The sequence below is a fragment of the Stegostoma tigrinum genome, chromosome 41, assembly GCF_030684315.1.
Source record: "Stegostoma tigrinum isolate sSteTig4 chromosome 41, sSteTig4.hap1, whole genome shotgun sequence".
In the NCBI taxonomy this organism is placed as follows: domain Eukaryota; kingdom Metazoa; phylum Chordata; class Chondrichthyes; order Orectolobiformes; family Stegostomatidae; genus Stegostoma; species Stegostoma tigrinum.
The window spans coordinates 10,302,691-10,327,595 of record NC_081394.1 but is presented as its reverse complement, the minus strand read 5'-3'; the positions used below and the strand labels follow the sequence as shown (position 1 = coordinate 10,327,595).

The 24,905-nt window shown below is 51.0% G+C and overlaps 1 protein-coding gene across 1 annotated transcript; it reads left to right on the top strand.

The window, feature by feature from the left end:
* Window positions 1–563: 563 nt before the first annotated feature.
* Window positions 564–24,196, top strand: LOC125448428 (guanylate-binding protein 1-like). The gene is made up of 12 exons (XM_059641416.1): window positions 564–740; window positions 1,201–1,432; window positions 3,671–3,798; window positions 4,344–4,453; window positions 8,173–8,360; window positions 12,648–12,890; window positions 13,923–14,203; window positions 17,771–17,983; window positions 19,657–19,839; window positions 19,887–19,992; window positions 20,048–20,260; window positions 23,622–24,196. The coding sequence occupies exons 2-12, from the start codon at window positions 1,255–1,257 to the stop codon at window positions 24,026–24,028; spliced, it is 2,250 nt and encodes a 749-aa protein (XP_059497399.1). The 5' UTR covers window positions 564–740; window positions 1,201–1,254; the 3' UTR covers window positions 24,029–24,196.
* The last annotated feature ends 709 nt before the right edge of the window (window positions 24,197–24,905 follow it).

Sequence of the window (24,905 nt, the reverse complement as noted above, 5' to 3'; positions counted from 1 at the left end):
TAACAGTCCCCATTAACAACTATTCACCCTCCCAGCCTGATCATAGGCAACTCCTTTGTCTCTCCAACTGTCTTTCTCTCTCTTTGGGCTCTATCCTATCGTTTACTCCCTCCCCCACCCACCTCCCTATTTTCTGCAGAGAAACTGACGTTTTCCCAGCCACTATCAGTTCTGAGGAAGGGTCACTGGACCCGTAACGTTAACTCTGTTTTCTCCTCCACAGATGCTGCCAGACCTGCTGAGCTTTTCCAGCAACTTCTGCTTTTGTTCCTGATTTACAGCATCCGCAGTTCTTTTGGTTTTTATTCAATCTGTTTACTATCTTTGACTTTGTTTGTTTCTCTGTGCCCTTGTAAAGGCTGGGTTAGGAACGCGGACGTATTAAAAAAGAACGATAACTGAAAATAAAACCTGTGCAGAGAAATTTCGTGCAAAACAATTGATCGAGAACAGCGGTTGAGTTTTGTTGGGAGATGGCAGCTGAGATATTTGAACTCTAAACCACTGAGTTTATCTCTGCCTCACCCCGCCCTTAAGTTTCACTTTCTGTAGTTTCCCAGAAACTAGACCAGTTCTCGGAAATCTAGACGGGCTGTGACTGAAACAGCGAGCAGTCTTCCCTCTTAAATACAGCGCACACACTGAAATCTCCTCTCTCTCCGACTTCAGAGGCTGCAGGAACAACAGATTCCACCCTTGATTCTGTCCTGAGCAGCGAGAAAGTTCGACTTGTTTCAGAGGTGGGTCGCTTCACTCTGAGTCTGAATTTAAATTGAAACCCTCCACTTATCTGCAGCTACGTCTTGCTCACTTTCCAAGGGGCTCTGTCTCTCTGTCTCTCTCCAATTGTGTGTCTGTCCATCATTTCCCTCCACTTCCCGTTCAAAGGTCCAAGCAAAGTTCTTCAAACTGGAACTGTTCCTCTCTTGAACAGGAGACAGGCATCGTCTCAAATTAAATCTGATTTCTGATTGCCACAGATACTGCTGGAGTTTCTGCAGCGATTTCTGCTGAATCTAAGGTTATATGTTATGTTTGTTTGGATTAAGCTTTAAACACAAATTTCAGGCGAGCTGTAAGGTTGAGTTAATATCTCCCCACCCCTTTACTGCCTGGATCTACTCTCACACTCCCGCCTCCTCGACCTGCCTGTGCCCTGGGAGCTGGACAGTGATGCTTTTGGAAATTTCTGTTTGTTAGACAGAAAGGATAGTTCCTCTCGCAAAGCCAAGTGAAGACAGAGCCCCACGGAACATGGAGAATCCCGTGTGTTTGATCGAGAACAGTGAGTCTGGTGAACTGCTCATCAACCAGAAGGCTGTGGACGATATCCTGTCGAAGATCAAGCAGCCCGTTGTGGTGGTAGCGATCGCTGGTCTGTACCGTACCGGCAAATCCTACCTCATGAACAAACTCGCTGACAGGCGGAAAGGTACAAATCCCTGACAGCCTCTCACTCAAACTGCCTTTCTACAGATTCATTTCTGAACGACCTGATCCCTCTCACAGGGTCCAGGTCATCTCTCTCCTCCCTAACAATTTGTCTCTTTCCAACCACCCCTCTCTGCCTCTCTCTGTCCTCCTGAACCCATAGTCTCTCACAAACACTCCTCCCTCTCTCCTCCAACAGTCTCCCCTCAAATATTACGTCCCCCCGGCTCACACACTCCCTCCCTCAAGAAGTCCTCCCTCTCTCCTCTCACACTTCCTCCTTCAAATACTCCTCCCTCTCTCCTCTCACACTCCCTCCCTCAAATACTCCTCCCTCTCTCGTGTCACACTCCCTCTCTCAAATACTCCTCCCTCTCTCCTTCAACAGTGTCCCCTCAAATATTACGCCCCCCCCCGGCTCACACACTCCCTCCCTCAAGAAGTCCTCCCTCTCTCCTCTCACACTTCCTCCTTCAAATACTCCTCCCTCTCTCCTCTCACACTCCCTCTCTCAAATACTCCTCCCTCTCTCCTGTCACACTCCCTCCCTCAAATACTCCTCCCTCTCTCCTCTCACACTCCTCCCTCAAATATTCCACCACCCCCGGCTCACACACTCCCTCCCTAAGGACTTCTCCCTCTCTCCTCTCACACTTCCTCCGTCAAATACTCCTCCCTCTCTCCTCTCACACTCCCTCCCTCAAATACTCCTCCCTCTCTCTTCTCACACTCCCTCCCTCAAATACTCCTCCCTCTCCACTGTCACACTCCCTCTCTCAAATACTCCTCCCTCTCTCCTGTCACACTCCCTCCCTCAAATACTCCTCCCTCTCCACTGTCACACTCCCTCCCTCAAATACTCCTCCCTCTCTCCTGTCACACTCCCTCCCTCAAATACTCCTCCCTCTCTCCTCTCACACTTCTCCCTCAAATATTCCACCACCCCCGGCTCACACACTCCCTCCCTAAGGACTTCTCCCTCTCTCCTCTCAAACTCCCTCCCTCAACTACTCCTCCCTCTCTCCTTTATCACTCCCTCTGTCCTGTTGACTTCTTTTCACCTGACATATGCACTTTAAACAAATGTGCAGCAACAACAGACAGATAACTTACAGTCACATTTAATTAAGTAAGTGCTTACAAATGCGAAGGATCACTCTCCGAATGCCACACTGTACGTGGTGTATTGCACAGTGACGCCCGCTCCCCCGACCCGATAAAGGAATGTCCTCCCTTGATATAGAATTTGACAGCACAGTCAGTCATGTCTGCAAGATACAACTTTTGACTTCCCCATAGTCATCTGCCTAGCAACGGTGATAGGATTTAATCACCGAACGTCCGAAGCGAAGGTCAGCTGCCCAAAATCAATGTGTACAACTGGATAGTCCCTCCCTTCTCAATCGCCGCACTTGGCAGTTCAGTATCTTCGCAGCCTCAGTTCCACATTTACAGAGAGCAGAGGACATTGAGATTCCCACATTTCCGCTGTGAGACAGAGGCGCCCATGGCACAGCTTAGCACCTAATTTCTTACATGTCAGCACATATTCACTCTTTAGCATTTCTCCTCCCTCTCCACTCTCACATTCCCTCCCTCAAATAGTCCTCCCTCTCCACTGTCACACTCCCTCCCTCAAATACTCCTCCCTCTCTTCTGACACCCGCCTCAAGTACTCCTCCCTCTCTACTGTCACACTCCCTCCTTCAAATACTCCTCCCTCTTGACTGTCACACTCCCTCCCTCTAATACTCCTCCCTCTCTTCTGACACCCCCCTCAAGTACTCCTCCCTCTCTACTGTCACACTCCCTCCTTCAGATACTCCTCCCTCTTCACTGTCACACTCCCTCCCACAAATACTCCTCCGTCTCTCATGTCACACTCCCTCTCTCAAATACTCCTCCCTGTCTCCTTTCACACTCCTCCATCAAATACTCCTCCCATCTCCGCTCACATTCTCTCAGTCAAATAGCCCTCCATCTCACCTGTCACATTCTCTTGCTCAAATGCTCGGTCTCTCTTCACACTCTGCCCTCACTCTCCCACTCCTCTCTTTTGCTCACTCTCTTCATGCCCTTCTCTCCCTCCCTGCCTCTCTCACTCCTCCCTCCCTCGCACTCTCCTCTCTCGCGCTCTCAAATGCCCTAGCTCCCTCACACACAAGTCTTTTGCTGATGTGTTGAATGTGAGAGAGCTGTGGATCACTGACTGTTCCTCCTCTTCCCAAACACCAACCAGGTTTCTCCCTGGGATCCACCATCCAGTCCCAAACGAAAGGCATCTGGATGATGTGTTTGCCTCACCCGCTCCAGCGCGATCATTGCCTCATCTTATTGGATACTGAAGGCCTCGGAGATGTGGAGAAGGTGGGTCGTTCTATCCCTCAGCCCATCGCTGGGATCATGGACAGATTCTCTCCCCACACAGGATTCCCAATTTCCCAACGACAATCCGAGCTGAGCAGTGAAATGAGGGAGGTTTGAGATCAGTGAACTGATTGCTCAGTGACTGGGGGGGTGAAGTTTGCAGAGTGGGGAGGCCATTCAGCCCCTTCCCAAGCCTGTTACAGCTAACTAGAAGGCCATTCAGCCCCTTATCGAGCCGTCTTATAGCAGGCGCGAAGGACATTCAGCTCTTCCCTGACCTGTTAAACTGGGACAGAATGAGGCCATTCAGCCCCTCGCGTCTGTTACACATGGACAGAAGGAGGCTATTCAGCCCTCAAGGCTGTTGTACAGAGGCAGGAGGAGGTCATTCAGCCCTTCGGTGCTGTTATATAGAAACCGCGTGAAGTGTTGTGTTACAGATCGTTGTGTGACACAGTATTAGCCCAGAGTTGCTTGCGTTTAGGAAGAAGAGGGAATGGTGTGATGTGATTGGACACTTTACCGATGTTTCCATCTCTCCCCAGGGCAATACAAACAATGACGCCTGGATCTTTGCGCTCTCTGTGCTCCTGAGCAGTATGCTGGTCTACAACAGCATGGGCACCATCGATCAGTACGCACTCGACAAGCTCCAGTATCCTTTACCGACTGCGTGGTGAGACAGCGCTCTCTTAGTGCTGACTGGCTGCCTGCAGCAGCGAGGAAAGAGAGGGAACCTGCATTCAGATAGCACCATTCTCCACCTGAGTTTATGTGTTGCCTCTCATGGTTCAATAGTCACCTGATCGTCACTCTGGGGAGTTTGTGTAGATGAATCATGACTGAAGTGTCCACACTTGGATAAAACACCAGGGTTTAAGCTTTGATATCAGTTGATAACTGCCATCACCTAATCGTAATTCCCTCCCTCACAATCTCTCTCTCTCGCTCTCTTGCACTCTCTCTCTCGTGCTCTGTCTCTCTCTCGCTCGCTCGCTCTCCCTCACTCTCTCTCTCTCTCTATCTCTCTTCTCTCTCCCCCTCTCTCTCATTCCCTTTCACTATCTCTTGCGCCTGGCTCCATGTCTTTCAGTCTCTTTCTCCCTCTCACTGTCGCTATCACTTGAGGTGACAATTTATTTGCACCGGTTGCCTCACAAGGCAGAGGGAGGCCATTCAGCCTATAGAAGCTGTGCTACGTTCATGTGACCGTCCCTCAGCCAGTCATGCCCTCCACCTTCTCCCCACAGAGCCCGATGTTGTGACTCCAGTTGATGTTAACACAGGAAAAATCTGACCCCTGGCTGAAATCTGGCTTGATAGATCATGTGGGTCCAGAATTTTGGGTGAGGGGGTTGAGGGTGTGTGTGGGGTGGTGGGGTAGGTGTTGGCAGCCTCAACCATCCTCCTGTAATTTGTATGTGGCCATAGAGGAGCAACTGACCCCTTTTCAGCACCTGCATTCAGGAATATCAAGATCCAGTGAGCTACTGGTCACAGACACTGTGCAGGGCTCAGGGCACAAAGTGGGTGTGATGTTAGGATTCCTGGAGGGTACTGTGCAGGTTCGATGTGGAGGTCAGGGGCCGGGTAATGCAGGGATATCAAGTGGGTCCGGTGCTGGCTTGGAGGGGATGGCTGCAGGGCTCACTTATCAGATTGCAGGATGCCAGGTGGGTATGGGCATAAGGTGTATGGTAGGTAAGGTGCCAGGGTGTTCACTACATTGGGATCCAGCTGGGAAGTGGAGGAGCTTGGCAGGTGCCAGGATGCTCGATGGATGGGAGGGTGTAGTACAGGACACCATGTAAGTAAGGTACAAGGCAGGCAGGATGCCAACTGGGATGCCACCTGGAGGGAGAGGGGTGTCTGAATGGTGTGCTGCATGGGTGGGATAGAGTGCACGGTGGCAAAGTGATGAGGGACAGGTAAGTGCCCAAAGTAGGTCAGAGTGAACTGGAGAAATTGGGTCCAGCTCATCGATGTGAGGTGTGGGGTGGTTGAGGAGGGGTGTTGGAGAAGGAGTTAGGTGGCAGGCTGAGGGGGTTTGTACCTGACAGTGGGAGCTAGGGGTGGAGGTTTAGCAGGAACAGTGGAGGTGAGGCAGCAATATTTTACACCACCTGAAAACAGTATTCAGCCCCTTACCCTGGGCTAGAAAGCCATTCAGCCCCTTCTTGAGCTATTCCACCAGGGTAGGAGACCATGCAGCCCATCTGGTAGGGGGAGGGGGAATTGATGGCTGGATCCAGCTGGGTGCAAGGGGTGAGGTTGGGTGAGAGTTGGCATGGGTCCAACAGGGAGCGAGCTTGGGAGAGAAACCAGGTTTGGCCCCAGGTCCAGTGATAGTGTGGGGCTAGTCTGGGGGAGGATTGGGGTGGGGGAGTCAGCTATCCAGGCAGGCACTGGGCATGTGGGTGTCAGGTTCCCAGGGCGAGGGGGAGGTGTTGGGTGATGTGGGGGTTGGTCTGCTAGAAACAGAAAAATAGAAGGACAGCATTCATCCCATTGAACCTGTCTTTCCATTCAATGCAATTTAACTCTCCCCATCTCAAACATCAGTGGCATCTCCTTATTTTTAAATCTGTTCTGTCATTTAACTAATTTGTATGTTTCAACAAGAAACAGAATCCCATCAATCCCCGAGACAGTCCTGTACAGATGCCAAACATCACTCTGCGTGGTTCTCATAATCACCCCCTCTCCAGGAGAGAAAAATATCTTTCTTTCAAACACCCTTTAATTTAATTAATTGACGCTACTTCAGTAAATGTTTTTAAAGCTAAGGTAGATTTTTTTTGAACAATAAAGGAATTAAGGGATATGGTGAGAACGTGGTTAAGTGGATCTGAGTCCACAAAAAGATCAGCCATGATCTTATTGAATGGCAGAATGGGCTCGAAGGGCGGAACAGCCTACTCCTGCTCCTAGTTCTAATGTTCTGAACTGTGACCTGCAGAAAATCTGAAAGTCAGAAATTCCTGTGGCTTTCATCCACCTGAGATAAAGCATTCTGAGCTTTAATTGATCTTCACAGCGCTTTATCCAAACACTTCTGATCTGGAATTACCTCACACCCCCCCCCCCCCCATCCTCTACTTTTGGCCTGTACTTCCTTTCTCAGGAGCACTGCTGTAAGCATTCACCTTCGTCCAAGTTATTCTGCAGAACTGCCCAAAACTAAAATGAAAAATATTTATTTCAAGTTATGGGTCTTTCCTCTCAACCTTAAAGGAAATCAAGTTCAGAAATTTTGAACAGAAACTCTGATTTGCAATTGCTTACCTTGCTCAGTTGTAAACTCTCCTAAAGTACACAAAAACGCATTCATTCTGAACACTACCTCTCTGTCAAATTGTTTTATAACAGAAATCACCATGGCTACAGAAATACTTACAATTATCAAAAACTTCAGTTATGCAAAGACCCATATGAAATGAGAATAAAGCACATATAAATTCAAACCCTCCACCTAGAATCAGAGGAACATTTGTAGACCATTCAGCCCCTCAAGCCTACTCAACCATTCAATGATATCATGGCTGCTTCTGACCTGACTTCATTTTATTGGTCCATATCCCTTTGTAACTTTGTTAACAAAAGTATATTAAAGAAACTTCTTTAACATTGGTGACTGACCCAGCATCCTCTGCCATTTGTGGAAGAGAGTTCCAAACATCTCCCATCCTGCCATCTCTCTGGGATGCTCTGACCCGAGCCCCCAGACTCTGTCGCCCAGTTCTACAATCTCCAACCCATTGAAATAGTTTATCTTTGTCTACACTGACTTTCCCCATTAATATACCCTTAACCTTCTAAATTCTCGAGAAGACAATCTAATTTGCCGAATCTCACCACGTAATTTAACCCCCGAAGTCCAGGTATCGTTTTTGTAAACCTACAGTGTACTGTCTCAAAGGTCGTTCTATCCTTCCTATTGCAGTGATCCCCAGGTCTGCTCACAGTGGGGTTTAACCAGGGCTATGTGTACTGCTCCCTTGTCCTTCAGACCTCTCAATGTGAAGGCCATCACAACATTAGTTCTCTGGATTATTTCAGCACATGCACATGATATTTTAAAGATCTGCTCACCTGGGCCTCCAAGTCTGTTTGGAAATCCACTGGAATTAGCCTCATACCATGTACAAATTACCCTGATCTCTGCTTTTTCCATTCAGAATGGATCACCTGGTGCTCCATCTGCCACAGTTTTGCCCAGTCGCTGAGTCTATTGATATCCCTTTATAATGTGCATGGCGGATGACGATGCTGCTTGACATTATGTCTTGGCTCAGGCTGACAGGCAGCACCCTGCGGTGCTGCGCTCTCTCTCAGTAGCGATGGAGAGACGTTTGGCCCTTAGCTGCTGCTCAGTTACGTTACAGAGCTGACCGACCTCATCAAAGTGAAATCGGGGGGAGGGGAGGACGAGTCCCCAGAGTTCACTCGCTTCTTCCCGGCTTTTGTCTGGAGCGTGCGGGATTTCTCCCTGGAGTTGAAGTTGGATGGCAAGAAGGTGACGGAGGACGGGTACCTGGAGAGCGCTCTCAAGCTGAAGCACGGTAAGGGGATAACAGGCAGCGGCTGAGGGGCCGGAGGAGCCTCCAGACTCATCCCAACCGTTCATTTCCGCCCCCCCCCCGCCCCACCACCGGAACTCTTTCTCCCGTCCCTCCCCACCCCAAACGTCTCTCCATCGCTACTGTATCTGCTCCTACCACCTCCCCTGGCAGTACGTTCCATGCACCTCGTATCCTCTGTGTCGAAAGCCTGACACATCTCCTTTAAACCTTCCTCTCTGACTTTAAACCTATGCCCCCCAGAACCCCCCCCCCCAAATTATTTGATGTTTCCACCCTGGGAAAGAAGTTGCAAGGACAGCCCGGTGGCTCAGCACAGCCGCCACCCAAAGCCCACCCTCGGGCGACTGTCTGTGCAGAGCTTGCACATTCTCCCCGGCTCTGCGAGAGTTTGATAATAAAATGTGAGGCTGGATGAACACAGCAGGCCAAGCAGCATCTCAGGAGCACAAAAGCTGACGTTTCGGGCCTAGACCCTTCATCAGAGAGGGGTCTAGGCCCGAAACGTCAGCTTTTGTGCTCCTGAGATGCTGCTTGGCCTGCTGTGTTCAGCCAGCCTCACATTTTATTATCTTGGATTCTCCAGCATCTGCAGTTTCCGTTATCTCTGCGAGAGTTTGCTCCGGTTTCCTCCCACAGTCCAAAGATGTGCAGGTTCGGGTGGAGTGGCCGTGTTAAATTCACCCCAACAGTGTGCAGGGGTGTGCAGGCTGGGTGGGTTAGCCATGGAAGATGCAGGGATACAGGGCGAGGGTGGGGTTTGGGATTTGGGTCTGGCTGGGTGCGGAGGGTCAGCGTGGACGAGATGGGACACTGTCGGGATTCTATGCTTGAAGAAAGGAGCTGTTAAAAGTACATAGCACACACACAGCAGGGAGAAGACCCATGCAGAGCGAGGGTGAATGTGCGGGAATGCAGAGGAATAGACATATTTTTAACTTTTTCGCTTTTGTTCATAGTTTGCACAGTCCTTTTATTGTCAGGGTATATACTTCGAAAGGCTATATTCATCAGAGGGAAGGGAGCCCTTTTTATCAATTTCAGGGCCATGCTAATCGTGAAAACAAATCAAAACAGAGACACCGCAGGAACATTCATTGACCCATGTTCTTTAATGCAAGCACTTGATTTTTGCAAGATGGGATTAATGGAGAAACAACAGCCATAAGTGGAAGTGAGGGTCAGGAATAATGAGTGACTACAAGGGAAGGAAAACATAATTAGCACAATTAGTATTTGCTTTATTGTTGGCACGTACCAAGGTACAGTGAAAAGTACTGTTCTGTGTGCTCACCAGACAAATCATACCTTACATAATTACTTCGGGGTAATAGAAGTGTGCAGGACTTAACTTTTGGGAACAAAACTGGGCATGTGTCCAAGCAGAAAATGAGGTCTTGTTCCTCCAGCTTGCGCTGGGCTTCACTGGAACACTGTAGCAAGCCGGAGACAGAGATGTCGGCCAGGAGAGCAGGGTGGTGCATTGAAGTGGCAGGCAACAGGTAGTTCAGGGTCTTTTTTGTGAGTAGAACGTGGATGTTCTGTGAAGCGATCACCAAGTCTACGCTTCGTTTCCCCAATGTAGAGGAGACCACATTGTGAGCAGCGAATGCAGTAGACTAGATTGTGGGACGATCAGGTGAAGTGTTGCTTCACCTGGAAGGCATGTTTGGACCCTTGGATACTGGGGAGGGAGGGGGTAAATGGGCAGGTGTTGCCCCTTCACCGGTTACAGGAGAAGGTGCTATAGGGCCGTAGGGAGGTGTTGGTGCTGAAGGAAATGTGGGCAAGGGTGTGCCGGAGGGAACGGTCCCTGTGGAAGGAGGACCAGGGAGGGGAGGGGAATATGTGTCTGGTGGTGGGATCTTGCTCGAGGTGGTGGAAGTGATGTCGGATGATCTGTTCGATTCCAGATTGTTATGGAAAAGAACGAGGATGGGCCAGAAATCGTAGTTCTCAATTTGGGGAGAGGGGGGCAAGGCTGACTTTAATAAATCATTAACCATTTGGTCCAGAGAGGACTGGGAACAGATATTTTCAGGTAAATTCTGTTTCAGAACGAAATCTAAAGAATACAGGGCCAACATGTTCCTTTTAAAACAGAAGGTGAGACCAGTGAACCCTGGATAGCATACTGTATTAATAAAACACAGGCAACACAAAAATTGCTGGGATGGGAAATAGTGGGGATGATAACCTTAGATGACAGGAGGATATAGACGGGCTGTTCAGATGGGCTGATCGTTGGCAAATGGGCTTCGAGCTGAGTAAGTGTGAGCTGATGTACTTGGGCGGCACCAACAAGACAAGGGAGTCCACGCTGAGCAGTAGGACCCTGGGAAACACCGAGGGTCAGAGGATCCTTGATGTGCACATTCACCAGTCCCTTGGAGTAGAGGGACGTGTAGATAAAGTGGTTCAGGAGGGACATGGGATGTTTGCCTATATGAGCCGAGGTGCAGAGTTTAGGAGCAGGGAGGGGTGTTGCCGGAGCTATATGAAATGCTGGTGGGGCCACAGCTAGAGCACTGTGTGCAGTTGTGGAATCCACATTGTAGGAGGGATGTGATCGCACTGGGAGGCAGGTGGGGGTGTGCAGAGGGAGATTCACCCAATACTGCTCGATATCCAAACTCTCCCCCCTCCACTACAGCCACTTCGCTCCCCTCCTCTCCCAGAGCCTGAATCTCACCCTTAGAGCGCACTTACCGGGCACCGTTATCATTTTGGGCTCCGACACCCCATTTGCTTGGCACCTTACCAGCTGGCATCATCCTGCCTATCTACCTGACAGTGCACCCAACCTGTGCCAGTTATCTGGCACCTTAATCAGTTTACCCTCCCAAACCAGCCCTCTCCCCCTCCCAAGACCCCACCCTGGCCAATTGACACAGTCCCCAGCTGGTGCCCTAATTTCCTGGCATTGTATCACCTCTATCCATGTGGCACACTACTCATCCTTACCCACTTGACTCCCTGTGTACCATTTGCCCCGATTTCCTGACCTCCTGCCCGATCTATGCACATGGCATTCCGACCTCTGATGCCATTCTAGCATCCGAGCCTCTCACATACCAACTGCACGCCCCCCCGCCCCCCCGTCCCTACATGCCCCTTGAGACCCTGGTGGGGAGCTGCCTTCTTGAACTGCTGCAGTCCATGGGCTGCGGGTTGACCCTCAATGACTCTTGGAGGGAATTCCAGGATTTTAACCCAGCGACGTGAAGGAATGGCGATGTATTTCCAAGTCAGGACGGTGAGTGGCTTGGAATGGAACCTGGAGAGGGTGGTGTTCCTGTGTATCTGCTGCCCGTTGTCCTTCTGGGTGGAGGTGGCCGTTGGTTTGGAAGGTGCTGTGTGAGGACCTTTGGCGACTGTGCAGCGCATCTTGTAGATGGTACACACCGCTGCGACTGACCGTCGGTGGTGGAGGGAGTCGGTACTTGTGGATTTGGTGCCAATGAAGCGGGGGCTGCTTTGTGCTGCATGGTGTTGAGTTTCTTGAGTGTTGTTGGGGGCTGCACCCATCCGGGGGCAAGTGGGGCGTGTTCCATCCCTCTTCTGACTCGTCCCTTGTGGATTGCCAAGCTCAGCTTCACCCACGACCCATGAACAAATATGGAAAGTATTCACATTCATGGATGTACATTGGGTGCACAAAATCTTTGAGTGCACCAAGGTTATGAGAAGATGTCACACTCTCTCAATTTTGACAAATTCGTTTTACGAGCATGAGCAAGCAGGGTATTAGTGTTGATGGTGGCTCAGTGGTCCACTGTCCCAGGGGCCTGGGTTCAATTCTACCCTTAGCTAAATGTCTGCGTGGAGTTTGCACATTCTCTCTGTGTGCTCTGGGATTCCCTCCTCACAGTCTAAATGTGCAAGTTTGGTGGGTGGGCCGAGGTAAATTGCCCCATAATGCCTAGGGCTGTGCAGGCAATGGCCGGGGATGGGGCGGCAGGATGACCTTTGAAGTGCTCGATGGGCCAAACGGCCTGCTTCCACACTGAAGGGAATGCCTGTTACTTTTACCAAGAGCACTCAATGTCAAATCCCGACAGTTGCGAGTTTCACCAGTTGTAAAATACAGGAAGTAACAGATAACTGTGAACAACAGTGAAATCCACAAGTAACGCATTTATCTAACAATCCCCCCTCAACCCCTGACAAAGCTCCTTTAAAAATTTGAGGTGCACAACCTCAGCACAGCAAGCTGTCACTGTCACAGAAATGAAGACTTATTTACAGAGTCGTTTCTTTTCCTCGCAGGCACCAGTAAAAGTATCCAGCAGTACAACCTGCCGAGGGAGTGCATCAGGAATTACTTCCCCAGTCGCAAGTGTTTTGTGTTTGACAGACCGGCCGATAAGGAGACAATGTGGAGCCTGGAGCAGGTCGCAGATTCCCAGCTGGATCCTGAGTTTGTGAAACAGACCCAGACATTTGTCCAGTATGTGTACAGCACGGCCCGGACCAAGACATTGAAAGGAGGGCACCCAGTGACTGGCCGGAGTAAGTGACCATATACCAGACCCACCCCCCACCCCCCAGCATGTGATGGATAGCAAGGAGTCAGTTCTGTCGGTTGAGGGTTCTGTGCCACTGTCCAGAGCAGAAGGAGTAACACCACAGTAAGGAGTAACAATTTAAATAGAGTGCACACAAAACTGAGAGAGAGAGAGAGAGAGGTGGACAGTAGCTTCTCTAACAGAGAGAGAGAGAGAGAGATGGACAGCAGCTTCTCTAACAGAGAGAGAGAGAGAGAGAGATGGACAGCAGCTTCTCTAACAGAGAGAGAGAGAGAGAGAGAGGGATGGACCACAGCTTCTCTGACAGAGAGAGAGAGATAGATAGCAGCTTCGCTAACAAAGAGAGAGAGAGATGGACAGCAGCTTCACAGAGAGAGAGAGATAGATAGCAGCTTCGCTAACAGAGAGAGAGAGAGATGGACAGCAGCTTCTCTAACAGAGAGAGAGAGAGAGGGATGGACAACAGCTTCTCTGACAGAGAGAGAGATAGATAGCAGCTTCGCTAACAGAGAGAGAGAGATGGACAGCAGCTTCTCTAACAGAGAGAGAGAGAGAGATGGATAGCAGCTTCTAAAATAGAGAGAGAAACTTCTGAAACTGGAATTTGAGAGCATTGTGTTCATATTTAATTCCTGCAGTCAGCAGTCTGCCTGTGTCTGACCGTGGGTGCCACTGTCTGCCTGTGTGTGTGTGTCTGTGTGTGTGTGTGTGTGTGTGTGTGTGTGTGTCTGTGTGTGTGCGCATGTCTGTATGTGTGTGCGTGTCTGTGTGTGTGTGTATCTGTGTATCTGTGTGTGTGCGTGTCTGTGTGTGTGTGTGTGTGTGTCTGTGTGTGTGTGCGTGTCTGTGTGTGTGTGTGTGTCTGTGTGTGTGCGCGTGTCTGTGTGTGTGCGTGTCTGTGTGTATGTGTATCTGTGTGTGCGTGTGTGTGTGTGTGTGTGTGTGTGTGTGAGTGTTTACACGGCTGACAGTGAGCTGCCCCTGTCTAACCCCCTCTGCCCCCTCTCTCCCTCAGTGCTGGGAGCCCTCGCTGTCACCTATGTGGATGCTATCCGTAGCGGGCAGATCCCATGCCTTGAGAGCGCGGTGCACACACTGGCAGACATTGAGAACACGGCCGCTGTACAGGAGGCAGCTCAGGCCTACCAGGAATGGATGGAAAAACGGGTCAGTCTCCCCACAGAGACGGTGGAGGAGCTATCAAAGGTCCACAACCAAGTTCTCCCTGAGGCCCTGAAGCTGTTCATGAGGCGCTGCTTCAATGACAAAGGCCAGAGGTACCAGGAGCAGTTTACGGTGAGTATTGGAGCAGAGTGAGCTGCTATCTCCAATGGAGCATCCAGTGGCCACCACAGCAGCAGGCCATTTGGCCCCGTCTCTACCTGCTGGCTGCTTGGAAGCTCTCTCCAATTGGTCCCCCTCCATCCCTTTGCTTCCTCCCCATGCCCCTCAGGCCCCGGCCCCCTCCCCATGTCTATCCAGTCAATGATCTTGTGGTGCAGGGGGTAATGTCCCTGCCTCTGAGCTGGATGCTCCAGATTGGATTTCCCCTGCACAGTTGGCATTGTCATAAGCCAAAAGCCAACTTAGGAATCCTTTCGGATAGTACAGATTGTCAGGCATCCCACTGGAAACAAATTGGAGCAGCTACTGGCGCTCAATTTCCTGCAGTGTCCCGGGCCGTGTGGGTTAGACATTGGGAAATACAGGGGTGTGCCTGGGTGGAATGCTGGTGTGGGCTGAATGGCCTGATTCCACACGGTCAGGAGTCTATGATCTGTTTAAAAACAAACACATGAATGATATGTGTGTTTAATCTGTGCAATCGTTTACGACAGCACTGTTGAGACTGGGTCATTAAATGTGTCCAAGGCTGGGATTGGTTTAAATCAGTCAGGGACTGAAGGCTTACAGGGAGGCGGAAGGACTGTTGAGTTGACAATTACAATAGTTGTTAATGGGGACTGTTAGTGACTAACAAACTGGGGCTGTGTGGTGACAGGCTGTGTGGGAACAAGGCCTGGGGTATGGGGTGTGGGGCTGGGACATGGGGGAGTTTAGGCCCTAAAATAATTGAACTCAATATTAAGTCCGGAAGGCTGCAGGGTCCCCAAGCGGAAAATGAGGTGTCGCTCCTCCAGCTTGCACTGGGCTTCACTGGAACATTGCAGCCAGCCAGAGACAGAGATGTTGGCCAGGGAGCAGGGTGGTGCTTCGAAGTGGCAGGCCATGGGTAGTTCAGGGCCTGTTTTGTGAGCAGAACGTAGAAGTGCTGCAAAGTGATCATCAGCAGAAAGCCAGGAGTGAGATGATGAGGCGAAACCTCTTTACTGAGTGTCATTGGTTCCCTGGGAGAGAGGTGGAGATGGATTGTATCGGAAATCCCAGCCGGGTCAGATATAAATTTGAAAGTGATAAACTGAGATGGTCACGGAGAATGGGACTGGTTGGGTCATTCTTTTTATAGCCAAGACAGACATGATTATTCGAACAGAGTGCACCTCGCCTGTAAAATGCTATCACTTTGTGACAACTTAAATATTTCCCACTCACATTTGCTATGTCAACTGTCACGGTGTCAGTGATGGCTCCTATCCACTAGGTGGTGCAGTATACCCCATGACTGAAAAGCATCTCCTTATTGGAGCTGTGATAATGCGAACGGCAGATGCTGGAGAATCCAAGATAATAAATTGAGAGGCTGGATGAACACAGCAGGCCCAGCAACATCTCAGGAGCACAAAAGCTGACATTTCGGGCCTAGACCCTTCATCAGAGAGGGGGATGGGGTGAGGGTTCTGGAATAAATAGGGAGAGAGGGGAAGGCGGACCGAAGATGGAGAGAAAAGAAGATAGGTGGAGAGGAGAGTATAGGTGGGGAGGTAGGGAGGGGATAGTTCTGCCCAGGGAAGACGGACAATTCAAGGAGGCGGGATGAGGTTAGTAGGTAGGAAATGGAGGTGCGGCTTGAGGTGGGAGGAAGGGATGGGGGAGAGGAAGAACGGGTTAGGGAGGCAGAGACAGGCTGGGCCGGTTTTGGGATGCAGTGGGGGGAGTGGAAGAGCTGAGCTGGTTGTGTGGTTCAGTGGGGGGAGGGGCCGAAGTGGGTTGGTTTTGGGATGCGGTGGGGGAAGGGGAGATATTGAAGCTGGTGAAGTCCACATTGATACCATTGGGCTGCAGGGTTCCCAGGCGGAATATGAGTTGCTGTTCCTGCAACCTTCGGGTGGCATCATTGTGGCACTGCAGGAGGCCCATGATGGACATGTCATCTAAAGAATGGGAGGGGGAGTTGAAATGGTTTGCAACTGGGAGGTGCAGTTGTTTATTGCGAACCGAGCGGAGGTGTTCTGCAAAGCTGTCCCCAAGCCTCCGCTTGGTATCCCCAATGTAGAGGAAGCCACACCGGGTACAATGGATATAGTATACCACATTGGCCTCTGCCGCATCTGCTCCCACGATGAGGCATTCCACTCCCGCACATCCCAGATGTCCAAGTTCTTCAAGGACCGCAACTTTCCCCCCACAGTGATCGAGAACGCCCTTGACCGCGTCTCCCGCATTTCCCGCAACACATCCCTCACACCCCGCCCCCGCCACAACCGCCCAAAGAGGATCCCCCTCGTTCTCACACACAACCCCACCAACCTCTGGATACAACGCATCATCCTCCGACACTTCCGCCATCAACAATCTGACCACACCACCCAAGACATTTTTCCATCCCCACCCTTGTCTGCTTTCCGGAGAGACCACTCTCTCCGTGACTCCCTTGTTCGCTCCACACTGCCCTCCAACCCCACCACACACGGCACCTTCCCCTGCAACCGCAGGAAATGCTACACGTGCCCCCACACCTCCTCCCTCACCCCCATCCCAGGCCCCAAGATGACTTTCCATATTAAGCCGAGATTTACCTGCACATCTGCCAATGTGGTATACTGCATCCATTGTACCCGGTGTGGCTTCCTCTATATTGGGGAATGCAAGCGGTGGCTTGGGGACCGCTTTGCAGAACACCTCCGCTCAGTTCGCAACAAACAACTGCAGCTCCCAGTCGCAAACCATTTCCACTCCCCCTCCCATTCTCTTGATGACATGTCCATCATGGGCCTCCTGCAGTGCCACAATGATGCCACCCGAAGGTTGCAGGAACAGCAACTCATATTCCGCCTGGGAACCCTGCAGCCCAATGGTATCAATGTGGACTTCACCAGCTTCAAAATCTCCCCTTCCCCCACTGCATGCCAAAACCAACCCAGTTCGTCCCCTCACCCCACAGCACCACACAACCAGCCCAGCTCTTCCCCTCCCCCCACTGCATCCCAAAACCGCCCCAGCCTGTCTCCGCCTCCCTAACCCGTTCTTCCTCTCACCCATCCCTTCCTCCCACCCCAAGCCGTACCTCTATTTCTTACCCACTAACCTCATCCCACCTCCTTGACTTGTCCATCTTCCCTAGACTGACCTATCCCCTCCCTACCTCCCCACCTTTACTCTCCTCTCCACCTATCTTCTTTTCTCTCCATCTTCGGTCCGCCTCTCCCTCTCTCCCAATTTATTCCAGAACCCTCACCCCATCCCCCTCTCTGATGAAGGGTCGAGGCCCAAAACGTCAGCTTTTGTGCTCCTGAGATGCTGCTTGGCTGCTGTGTTCATCCAGCTTCACACTTTATTACCCTTGTGGGAGCTGATCTCTGGGGCAGGTCATTGACTGGGGATGTCTTGTCTGCTTCAGTCTTTGGTCCTCCAGGGAGATAGGAGCGTCACCAGGCACTTCAGCCTGGCTAACCCATGCGAACAATTTTGAGGAGACCCAAACTCAATGTAACTCCTTGACACTTGTGTCCACGTTTCTCACAGAAAGAAGTGGCAAAAATGTACGCAGCCATTTGTGAGAAGAACAGAGAAATGTCTGTGGATATCTCGAGCAGAGCCATCTCGGACCTGGCAGCTGCGGTCCAGAAGAACATCAAACAAGGATATTACACTAATGCAGGAGGATACTCCAAGTATCAGAAAGACATGGCGAAACTTGTGAAGCAGTACCGAGCAAAACCGAGGAAAGGGGTCCAGGTAAAGTTTGCAACCCACATTCCCAAACTGTTTGAAGTTGACCCCAGCAGGAGTCCTGTCAGAGATCGCCTGCTTGTACACGCTCGCTCTCACCGCACCACAAGTGTCCGTCAGTCCCCGTCAGTTGGGTCCTTCTCCCAAACTACCCTTGCTTTGTCATTCTCCTCCTTCAGACCAGATCCCACTGTGATCCCCCGACGCTCCCTATCACTGAAATGTCCGGATAACAGCTCGCTATCTCTGAAATCTCCTCAAGAGATGACACCCACTCCCAATATCTATACCCTCCTCCATCCTCTACACATCGCCTTATCTCTGTAACCTCTTATAGTCCCTACACCCCTCCCTATCTCTGTAGACCCCTCCAGTCCCACACTCCCTCCCTATCTCTGTAACCTACTCCAGTCCCACACTCCTTCCCTATCTCTGTAACCTCCTCCCGTCCCTACACCCCCTCCCTATCTCTGTAACCTCCTCCATCCCCTAACCCCCTCCTTATCTCTGTAACCTTCTCCAGTCCCTACACCCCCTCCCTATCTCTGTAACCTCCTCATGCCCCTACACCCCCTCCCTATCTCTGTAACCCCCTCCATTCCCTACACCCCCCTACCTATCTCTGTAACCTCCCCCAGCCCTACACTTCCTCCCTATCTCTGTAACCCCCTCCAGCCCCTACACCCCTCCCTATGTCGGTAACCTCCTCCAGCCCCTACACCCCCTCCCTATCTCTGTAACCTCCTCCCGTCCCTACACCCCCTCCCTATCGCTGTAACCTCCTCCATCCCCTAACCCCCTCCTTATCTCTGTAACCTTCTCCAGTCCCTACACCCCCTCCCTATCTCTGTAACCTCCTCATGCCCCTACACCCCCTCCCTATCTCTGTAACCCCCTCCATTCCCTACACCCCCCTACCTATCTCTGTAACCTCCCCCAGCCCTACACTTCCTCCCTATCTCTGTAACCCCCTCCAGCCCCTACACCCCTCCCTATGTCGGTAACCTCCTCCAGCCCCTACACCCCCTCCCTATCTCTGTAACCCCCTCCAGCCCCTACACCCCCTCCCTATCTCTGTAACCTCCTCCAGCCCCTACATCCCCTCCCTATCTCTGTCACCCCCTCCAGTTGCCCTCCTCCAGCTCTGCTCCATTGACAGTCATTAACAGAATCACTGTGCGGGGAGGTGTTGTGGCCTTCAGATGTTATTGCTGGAATATCGATCTGAGGAGCCCCCGCTATGTTCTGGGGACCCTGGTTCGATTCTCCCCACACCAGAGGGTGAAATGTGAATGGAATAAAACAAGTATTCTGGGATTGGGGCCATTTCACCACTGGGTGTGTAGTGGGCTCTCAGAAATACCTCGACTCATGCCTTTGAGGGCAGGAGGATGCCATTCTCTCCTGGTCCGGGAATCCACATGACTCCAGGCCCACTGCGGTGTGGTTGGCTGGTATCCCCACTCTGGGTAACAAGGGTATGGGTAATAAATGCCGACCCAGTGAGTGAGAAGCATCAGCACGGGGGCCAAAGCATTGGGTTTGCTGGCTCGCAGCTACCTCCCCGTACAGCGCGGGCTCCAGTTCCTGTGCCATTTGCTCCCTGCTCTTCGACTGTTCCCCCTCTCATTGCTCGAAAACGATAGCTCGAAAGGTGTCTGAAGCTGTTCCATCCACAGGCCGAGCAAGTCCTCGAAGACTTTCTGAGAAACATGCAGCAATTCTCGGATTCCCTTCGACAAGTCGACCAGACCATGACAGAATGGGAGAAGGAAATTGCAGGTACAGTCACCCTTTGGCCACGGGCCTTTGCTGCCACAGGTCGGTCAACTGCTCACCCAGGGGTCAAAGGGCACCATGGGGCCAACACTAATTACCATTCCACACTTATTTACATTGTTTTTTGAAGGTGGCATCACAGGTAGGCAGTGTGGTGATGAGGGCATTTAGAACGCTCGGCATCATTGCCCAGACCATTGAGTTGGCACGGCGTGTCGGGACGATGCAGGGTGTTGGTGAGGCTACTTTTCAAAAAACTGCGTTCAGTTCTGGTCTCCTTGCCATTGGAAGGACAGTATAAATTTGCAGAGGGTTTAGATAAGATTTGCCAGGATGTCACCGGGACTGGAGAGTTCGAGTTGGAAGGAGATGATCGGTATGCTGGGACGTTTTTGCCGCTGGAGAATGGGAGGGTGAGGCGCGACCTCATAGAGGTGTATAAAATCACGCAGGCCAGAGATAAGGGGAGTAACAATGGTCTACCTGTTGCCGATGTTGGTGGAGGTCAATTGTTTAAGGTGAGAGTCGAAAGATTTAAAAGGGTCCCGAGGGCCAAGATTTTCAGACGGAAGCGGGTGTGTGCATGGAATGAGTTGCCAAGCGGAGGTGGGAGATGTCGGAACAGTTATAATGTTTAAAGACCAGTACATGAGGAGGAAGGGTTCAGAAGGATATGGACGAATTGGATACGACAAAGTGGGAATAGGTTCGTGAGGACAATGTGTTCGGCATGGATAATTTGAAATGAAGGGCCTGTTTCCTTGATGTGTGACTCTATCCCAGGACTGTAATATTGAAAGAGTTTTAGATTCTGGATTGAGGCCATTCAGCCCACCATATCTGCACCAGCTCCTGCACAGTTCTTGCTATCCACCCCCTTACCCTTCAGCCCTCCATCTACAGCCCTCAATCTGACCCCCTGTGGGACTACAGATACTGACACTCTCCGGCTTCATGGCGAAACAGAATGTAAACTTTACATAAGGATAATTCCATCAGGACGGGGGTCCAGCTGGATGGATAGGACCGGGAAAAGGGGAATAGCTGCAAAGTGGGCAACTCACAGCGAAGACACACCGTAACTGAGGGGGAAGGATTTGAGTAAATGGATAAACACAGCGCGATTAACAAGGGAAATCATAGAATGGAAAAATTGTACAATGTGGCAAAGATTAGCGGTTAGCCAGAGGATTGGGAAGGTTCAAAAACCAACAAAATGAAATAAAAACACAGGAGGGAGAATAAACTTTGAGGGTAAACGGACAAGCAACATAACAAGGGAGAGTAGGAGCTTCATTCAAAATATGAAAAGAAGGGGAGAGTTAACACTGAAGGTCTCTCATACCATTCCCAAATTAGTAAGTATTTTTGACTGGAAAAAGGAGAGGAAATAAATACAATAACCATCACTGGAGAAAAAAGTGGAAAGCTAACGGAGCAACAGACTGATGGGCCCGTTTGACCTTTTGGGATACATTCTGGGATTTCTGAAGGAGGGAGCGACAGAGATAATGGACTCACTGACAGCCTATCTTCCAGGAATCCTTCGATTCTGGAGAAGTGGAATATTCCTGATATAACGCACGCAATTAATTTAAAAAAGGAGACAAAAAATCACAGGTAATTCCAGGCCGGTTAGTTTAACAGAGAAGGGATTCAAGTCTCGAATGAAAATTGCAAAAGCAGAGCATTTAGAAATGCACGATGTGGTCACGGAGAGACAGAATGGCTCCCTGAAGGGGAAATAATGCCTGAGAAATTTACTAGAATTCTCTGAGGAGTTAATGAACAGGATAGAGAAAGGGAAGCCTGAAGCTGCAGGATATTTCAAAGCATTTGCTCAGGTTAAAGGTGCCGCACACGATAGGAGCCTCTGGTGTTGGGACTAATAGGTTAGCAGATTAGATTAGGGTCAGGGATTAGCGAACTAAAAGCTCATAGGAGTAAAAAAGGGGGCATTTTCAGATTGTGCAGTGTGACGGGGTGGGGTTCAGTGCTGGGGCCACAGTTATTTACAATCTGTATCAATGAGTTGGATGGTGGAAGTGAACGTACTATCGCCAGGTTTGTGGGTGGCACAGAGGTAGGTAGGAAGGCAGGTGGTAGGGGTGGCACAGAGATAGGTGGGAAGGCAGGTGGTAGGGGTGGCACAGAGATAGGTGGGAAGGCAGGTGGTAGGGGTGACAGAGAGATAGTTGGGAAGGCAGGGGGTAGGTGTGGCACAGAGATAGGTGGGAAGGCAGGTGGTAGGGGTCACACAGAGATAGGTGGGAAGGCAGCTGGTAGGGGTGGCACAGAGATAGGTGGGAAGGCAGGCGGTAGGGGTGGCACAGAGATAGGTGGGAAGGCAGGTGGTAGTGTGGCACAGAGATAGGTGGGAAGGCAGGTGGTAGGGGTGGGACAGAGATAGGTGGGAAGGCAGGTGGTAGTGTGGCACAGAGATAGGTGGGAAGGCAGGTGGTAGGGGTGACACAGAGATAGGTGGGATGGCAAAGGCTAGGGGTGGAACAGAGATAGGTGGGAAGGCAGGTGGTAGGGGTGGCACAGAGAGAGGTGGGAAGGCAGGTGGTACGGGTGACACAGAGATAGGTGGGATGGCAAAGGCTAGGGGTGGAACAGAGATAGGTGGGAAGGCAGGTGGTAGTGTGGCACAGAGATAGGTGGGAAGGCAGGTGGTAGGGGTGGCACAGAGAGAGGTGGGAAGGCAGGCGGTAAGGGTGACACAGAGATAGGTGGGAAGGCAGGTGGTAGGGGTGGCACAGAGATAGGTGGGAAGGCAGGCGGTAGGGGTGGCACAGAGATAGGTGGGAAGGCAGGCGGTAAGGGTGACACAGAGATAGGTGGGAAGGCAGGTGGTAGGGGTGGCACAGAGATAGGTGGGAAGGCAGGTGGTAGGGGTGGCACAGAGATAGGTGGGAAGGCAGGTGGTGGTGGTGACATAGAGATAGGTGGGAAGGCAGGTGGTAGGGGTGGCACAGAGATAGGTGGGAAGGCAGGTGGTAGGGGTGGCACAGAGATAGGTGGCAAGGCAGGTGGTAGGGGTGGCACAGAGATAGGTGGGAAGGCAGGTGGTAGGGGTGGCACAGAGATAGGTGGCAAGGCAGGTGGTAGGGGTGACACAGAGATAGGTGGCAAGGCAGGTGGTAGGGGTGGCACAGAGATAGGTGGGAAGGCAGGTGGTAGGGGTTACACAGAGATAGGTGGGAAGGCAGGTGGTAGGGGTGGCACAGAGATAGGTGGCAAGGCAGGTGGTAGGGGTGGCACAGAGATAGGTGGCAAGGCAGGTGGTAGGGGTTACACAGAGATAGGTGGGAAGGCAGGTGGTAGGGGTGGCACAGAGATAGGTGGGAAGGCAGGTGGTGGGAATGACATAAACAGCCCTCAGAGGGGTAGAGACTGGTTAAATATGCCGATAAAATCTTGGCCGATGGGATTTCATGTGGGCAAAGGTGAGGCTTTGGAATATGGAAGGAAGGATAGAGGAGACATTGGAGGCAGTCCAGTGAAGGCTCCCGCGGCTGAAAGTTCAGGTCCAGATCAAATGTTGCCTGATTGAATCAGAGATCGTGCTCAAGGCACTGAATGGCCTCCTCCTGTTCCTGTGTGACGGTCCTGAGGGGCTGAATGGCCTCCTCCTGTTCCTGTGTGACAGGCCTCAGGGGCTGAATGGCCTCCTCCTGTTCCTGGGTCCCTCTCTGAAGGAGAGAGCAGGAGGTGGCACCTGGCCATGACACGGTAAGGTGGGTGGGGAGGGGGTATGATTCAATGCGCGCGGAGCTCAGAGCCCAGCACAGGCTAAGAGGGGCCGAACTGCCTGATTCCCCCCTAAGTTTGCTGTTCATTCCCTCTGGTTATCTCTGAGCAGCTGCACAGGAGAAGGCGGAAATGGCAGAGCAGGAGCAGAAAGTAGCCGAAGAGGAGAGACGTGCCACTGAGCAGCGTCTGTTCGACGAGAGGCGGGCGATGGAGGAGAATCTCGCTCAGCTGAAAGAGAAAGCAAAGCAAGAGCAGGCCCAACTGCTCGAGGAACATGAGAAAGTCCTGAACCAGAGGCTCCAGGAGCAGGAGAAGCTGATCAAGGATGGATTCCAGGGCCGTGCGGATGAACTGCAGCAAGAGATCGACTCTCTGAAAAAGGAGAAGGATAAGGCAGCATCCCCTTCCTTTGTGGATATGGCTATTGACACAGCAATTCTAACAGCACCTGGCTTTTACAAAGCTATCCCAATCACTGCCAAAGTAGGGAAATTTCTGTGGAATAAGTTCTTCTGAGTGTCTTGCACCTTTATCCTTCCGAACCCCCTACTTATTCCTCTGATGAGTGGAAATAAAGAGTAAAATGACCATAATAATTGAAAGTCTTGCCTCCTCACAAGGTACTGAGTTGTTCACACCAGTTGTTCAGTGGGAAAGCTAAATAAAATGTACAAATGACACAGACATGCAATCCTTGGATAATGAGTTGTTCATAGCCACGTCTGACTGTCCATGTCACTTAAATTCCAAAGCCACTCGGCAATGTAAACAGCTTCCACAGACCTCTGGAAGATGTTGACAGAGGTTTTACAGACACTGGCTCTTTCTTCAGAATTTTCAATGATTCGATACCTGGATATAAACAAGACAGCAAACAAAACTCAGTCCTAACAGATTTCACAGCCTCGTTGCCTCCCCTCAACCAAAAGAAACTCAAAAACTATTCAATTCAACTAAAACATAATGAGATCAAGTTTTGATGGTTTCTGGGAGCCCATTACTTCGTGACCCTAATACAGTCAGGGCATTCTGTGAGGTTTTGTAGGTGGTATTCATGGGAGGATGATCAATGCTTGGCTTTTGAATCCTGGTCAGCTGTTGAGTGATTCTGTAAAGTGGATGATCATGCCAGAGAGGGGTGGGGTTTATCACACTGCGCTCAATGGGGGTGGAAATCCAATGTGGAAATTCGGCGTGTGTGGGTGAAGAGAGATTTCAGATGTTGTGTGGGTTTCCATTGGAACCGAAGAGATTTCATTGAGGTCTGCCAAGTGATGAGGGACATCGACAGGGTTGCTGGGGCAACTTTTTCTCCCTAAGAGAGGGCTCAATTTCATTTGGGGAGGTGGGGTTTTAGGGAAGAGACAGAGGTTTGGGAGGGGAATTAAGGGGA

Coding starts and splice junctions, on each gene's coding strand:
- LOC125448428 (XM_059641416.1), top strand. CDS start 1,255: ATGGAGAATCCCGTGTGTTTGATCGAGAACAGTGAGTCTGGTGAACTG. Junction 1,433..3,670: donor ACTCGCTGACAGGCGGAAAG/GTACAAATCCCT, acceptor AACACCAACCAG/GTTTCTCCCTGGGATCCACC. Junction 20,261..23,621: donor TGTTGCCGATGTTGGTGGAG/GTCAATTGTTTA, acceptor ATCTCTGAGCAG/CTGCACAGGAGAAGGCGGAA.